This window comes from Chaetura pelagica, unplaced genomic scaffold (assembly GCF_000747805.2).
Source record: "Chaetura pelagica isolate M959 unplaced genomic scaffold, ChaPel_1.0 scaffold671, whole genome shotgun sequence".
NCBI lineage: Eukaryota > Metazoa > Chordata > Aves > Apodiformes > Apodidae > Chaetura > Chaetura pelagica.
This window is the reverse complement of record NW_009952061.1, coordinates 19357-24391: the sequence shown is the minus strand read 5'-3', so window position 1 is coordinate 24391 and position 5035 is coordinate 19357. Positions and strand designations below refer to the sequence as shown.

General features: G+C 56.7%; 1 protein-coding gene across 1 annotated transcript in view; it reads left to right on the top strand.

Annotated features, from left to right (window-relative positions):
• Nucleotides 1–3977, top strand: part of LOC104394802 (potassium voltage-gated channel subfamily C member 4-like) — a gene marked incomplete at its 5' end in the record, with an annotated part of 14376 nt that extends 10399 nt beyond the window's left edge. The window contains one exon of the mRNA XM_010004442.1: nucleotides 3916–3977. Within this exon, the coding sequence (XP_010002744.1) occupies nucleotides 3916–3977 (62 nt within the window). The remainder of the gene's footprint in view (nucleotides 1–3915) is intronic.
• Between the last annotated feature and the right edge of the window lie 1058 nt (nucleotides 3978–5035).

Genomic DNA, 5035 nt, shown 5'->3' with positions numbered 1-5035 from the left:
TGAGTTGAAGGAGCTGCCAGGAGGGACCAGTCACCACACAACCCCCTTCTGAGCCCTACATGGACTTCATGAGCCCCCCCTGGCCTTTTATTTCACTTCTTTTCTCTCCTTCCCCTGCCCCAACCCTGCCAGCAGAGCCACAAGAACCAGAGGGAAGTGGGGAAAGAGGTGGGAAAACTCAGTGCAATGAGCTGGATCTTGTGGGTTGGGTGGCAGGAGCTGAGCCAGTGCTGGAATTTCCCTGGATTTGGGCAGAAATTAAGGATCAGCCACATCTCTGGAGTGGTTTCCAACACCCTGGGACTGGGATTCACCCCCCCATTTAAATGAAGTGGGTTGGGGGTGCAGCTGCAGCCCTGGGATTTCTGTCATTTCAGTGGGTTCCTGCACCAAATGGTTGGGAATAACTTGGCAGGTTCAGGACTCAGCCCAAAACCTGGGAGCTGGGCAAAAGGGGTGAACATGGGGACACCCTGCAGGAGTTCTGGGGTGCATCCCTTGGGAACAAGCACCTCTGGAAGCAGGAGGAGCTGAAAATCCCCCCCAGGGGAGGCAGGAAGGGCAGGTCACCCTCCAGCAACGGGCTCTGAATCAGAAATGATTTCACCAAGGTCAGGAGCTGCCTTTGGGAACGAGCCAGGCATGAAAAACCAGCTCTGCTCCTCTGTCTCGTGCAGGAAAAGCAGCTCCAGAAGGATTTTTTGGGGGGCTGAGCCTCCCAAAAGCAGAGGATTAAGTCTGGGGAAGACACAGCCATAGATCCCAACAGATCCCAGCTAAGAGCCTGGTGGGGGGGAAAGGAAAAGCTGGGATCTGTTGGGAACCAGCTCAACCAACTCACTGGTGTCCCAGGGTGGAAAACCCTTTGGTGAAGCCCTCAAAAATCATCTTCCCCCCCCCCATCAGAGCACAGAGGGTTGAGGATCAGAGCAGCCCTGGAGCTGGTGGGGATGCAATTTTTAGCCCTGGTGTTATGTAACCCCAGGAGAAGGGATGAGTAATGTGCCAAAAACTCCTCTCCAACCACCCAGCCCCAGAATGGGAGACAGAGGGAATTCAGTGGGAGGCACCAAAGTGTTGCAAAAAATACCCCCCCCCCCAAAAAAAAAAAAAAAACAACCAAAAACCCACCCCATCCCTCTCCCTCCTCACCTTCTGATGTGGGGGGTGAAAAAACCAGGAGGTTGTTATATTTTGGTGAGGTCCAGGTGGGTCAACAGGGGTTGGGTGAGATGAGGAGCTTTGGGTGGCCCAGAAGATCAACCCACTGCAAGGATCTCTGTGGTCCCAGGGTGGTTTTTTTTTAATCTCTCAAGCAGTGGCCAAAATTGGCTGCCTGGAGAATGAGATAAGAATAGAGCAGGAATATGTGATGCTTCCCCCAACCTGAATATCCTCCCAGCCTCTTCTCTGTGTTGAGGGATCTGGGGAGGGTTGCACCTTCCAGCCAAGGAGAGGAGCAGCAGGAGAAGGGAAGGTTGGCTGGTTTGTTCCTGATGAGCTGGATAAATCAATAGGAGTCCAGCTGCCTCTGCATGAAATGGCTTGAAATATATATATTTATATATATATATATAAATATAAATCAACTGGTGTGCAGAGACTGGGAGGGCAGGTCCCTCCCAATCTGGAAAGGAGAGTTTCCCATGGGATGAGGGGAATGTGTTGGGTCTGAGCTGCTGTTGTGTTCCCAGTGGGATGTTGGGGGTGAGCAGGAATAGAATCCCAGACTGGTTTGGGTGGGAAGGGAACTTAAAGATCACCCAGTCCCATCCCCCTGCATGGGCAGGGACACCTCCCACCAGCCCAGGCTGCTCCAAGCCCCATCCAACCTGCCCTTCAACACCCCCAGGGATGGGGCAGCCACAGCTTCCCTGGGCAACCTGGGCCAGGCTCTCACCACCCTCACACCAAAGAATTCCCTCCTCATCTCCAACCTAAGCAGGTCCTGCAGCAGAAACACTCTGTGCACCCTCTGTGCCTGCCCCAAGCTCCTTGCCCCACCCCAGCTGGAGATCCAGGTGATGTTCAACACCAGGAATGGGATCACAACCCCATTGGATTCCTTGCCAACCACCTCAAGCCTGGCAGATGAACCACCTGCCAAAAGCAGCTACCCCCCTTTTGGATCCAGGGTGGGGGGGAATTTAGGAGCAATTCCATCCTTCCCCCATCCAGCAGCAGCTTTTCCCTCCTCATTTCCTCCTGGGAAGCTCAGGACCCCAGGGTTGTGCTGCCACCCTGGTGGTTGTGTGCACAGGATGAGCTGTTCTTGCTGCAACAGCTGCTGCTGCTCCTCCTGGAAAGAGCTGAGAGAAGAAGGGAGGCCTGTCAGGGAGCCCAGGAGGGAGGTCAAGATGGCAAGAGAGTAATTGCTCTACCCAGAAGCAGCCTGTTCCTGCCTTTCCCAGCAGTGCCAGGAAAAAAAAATCCTCAGCCCTTATTTGATGACAAGAAGCAAAAAAGAAAATAACCAGCAATCACATCCCGTGCTGATGAGGAGCAGGGAGAGCAGGGGCAGATGCAAAAGGAGCTGCAGTTGAGGTTCTCATGAGGTTCCTCTCAGCTTCCAGCTGTTCCTGTCTTACCTCTGCCCTGGGCAATTGATCCTGACACTTTTCCCTCCCCATGGGAAAGGAAATGGAGGCCCTGGAAGTGTTTTCCAAACTGCTGGGGAGGGGTTGGGGCTCAACCCCCAGCCCAGGCAGCACCTCTGCCCTTTGGGGGGCAGGTGGGTCCTGCTGCCTTGATGTCACATCCCCCCTCTCCTGTCGTGGTCCCTGGGGGTGGGAGGGATGGGAGATGCAGGTGTTGGCTGGGAGGTGTGAAACCCCAGCATCTGGGGAGGGGGATGGAGACTCCAACCTCAATCTCCCTCTCCCACTTTTCATCCATCCCCCTCATCCCATCCCTCCCTGCCCTTGTCTCAAGTCCCTCCCCAGCTTTCCTGGAGCCCCTTCAGGCACTGGGAGCTGCTCTAAGATCCACTGTCATGAAAGAGGTGACTGAACAGGAACCAGCAGAGTGCCCAGGTGGCCATGAGGGCCACCAGCTTCCTGGCTTGTGTCAGGAAAAGTGTGGCCAGCAGGAGGAGGGCAGGGATTGTCTCCCTGTGCTCAGCACTGCTGAGGCTGCAGCTCAAATCCTGGGGTCAGTTCTGGGCCCCTCAGGACAAGAAGGACATTGAGGGGCTGGAGAGTATCCAGAGAAGGGCAACAGAGCTGGGGAAGGGGCTGGAGAACCAGGAGAAGGGCCTGGAGAACAAGGAGGAGGGTCTGGAGAACAAGGAGGAGGGTCTGGAGAACAAGGAGGAGGGTCTGGAGAACCTCTGAGGAGCAGCTGAGGGAGCTGGGGGTGTCCAGCCTGGAGCAGAGGAGGCTGAGGGGAGACCTTCTGGCTCTGCAGCTGCTGAGAGGAGGTTGGGACACACATTTCCCAGGGATGCTGTTCCCAAGGGGGAGATTGAGGTTGGAGATGAGGAGGAAATTCTTTGGTGTGAGGGTGGTGAGAGCCTGGCCCAGGTTGCCCAGGGAAGCTGTGGCTGCCCCATCCCTGGCAGTGTTGAAGGGCAGGTTGGATGGGGCTTGGAGCAGCCTGGGCTGGTGGGAGGTGTCCCTGCCCATGCAGGGGGTGGGACTGGATGATCTTGAAGGTCCTTCCAACCCAAGCCATCCATAATTCCATGTTTCTATCACCTCTGGGTCCATTCTGAGGCTTTATTTCCCTGCTTTGCTGATGCCAGGGCAGCCTTCATCCCCCTGCAGGAGGTGGCTTCACTGGCTGGTTCTTCAGTTTTCTGCACCCTGGGAAGTTTGTTTCCCCTGGTTCCTGAGTGTCCCTCTCCCATTTCCCCCCCAACCAGCAGCTGGAAGCAGGACCTACTGGTGTGTTTAACGCTCGTGTCTTTCCTTGCAGACACCTGCCAAGATGTCCTCTCCTCCAGTTACCCCCAGGGTGAGGTGGTCACCTTCTCCTGAGCCCTGGCTGGATGCAAACAGTGCCCTGGCCAGGGGTGCTCTTCCCCAGGAATGCTTGTCCTGAGGGAAACCTTCTCCAAGGGATGCTCTCCACAAGGGAAGCCTTCTCCAAGGGATGCTCTCCACAAGGGAAGCCTTCTCCAAGGGATGCTCTCCACATGGGAAGCCTTCTCCAAGGGATGCTCTCCACATGGGAAGCCTTCTCCAAGGGATGCTCTCCACATGGGAAGCCTTCTCCAAGGTGGAGGGAGATGTACCCTGAGGGAGGAGATGTACCCTGAGGGATGGTGTCCCTGAGGCAGGAGGGACGTGTTCCCCAAGGGATGTGTTCCCCACCCAAGGGGTGTGTTCCTCACCCAAGGGGTGTGTTCCTCCAGGGGTGTGTGTGTTCCTCCAGGGATGCTCTCCCTGAGGCCAAGGGATGCTCCTCCTGACACTGAGCGATGCATCCCCCAGGGATGCCCTCCCCAAAGCCCAGGGATGCTTTCCCCAAAACTGGGACCTGCATTTCCCCAAGGATGCTCTTCCCAAAGGAAAGAGATGCTCTCCTGGAAGCCCTGGGATGATCTCCCAGAGGCTGGGACACCCATTCCCCCAGGGATGCCCTCCCCAAAGTCCAGGGATGCTCTCCTGGAGGCTGAAGGATGCTGTTCCCAAGGCTGGGACACCCATTCCCCAGGGATGTTCTCCCCAAGGCTGGGACACCCATTCCCCAGGGATGTTCTCCCCAAGGCTGGGACACCCATTCCCCAGGGATGTTCTCCCCAAGGCTGGGACACCCATTCCCCAGGGATGTTCTCCCCAAGGCTGGGACACCCATTCCCCAGGGATGCTGTTCCCAAGGCTGGGACACCCATTCCCCAGGGATGTTCTCCCAGAGGCTGGGACACCCATTCCCCAGGGATGCTGTTCCCTAAGGCTGGGACACTCATTCCCCAGGGATTCTCTCCCCAGGGATTCTCTCCTTTCCCACCACAGCCCCCACTGTCCCAGTTGCCAGCACCGTGACTGGGGGTGGGTGGGTGGGGGTGGGGGGGTGTTTAGCAGCCAGCCCCCCC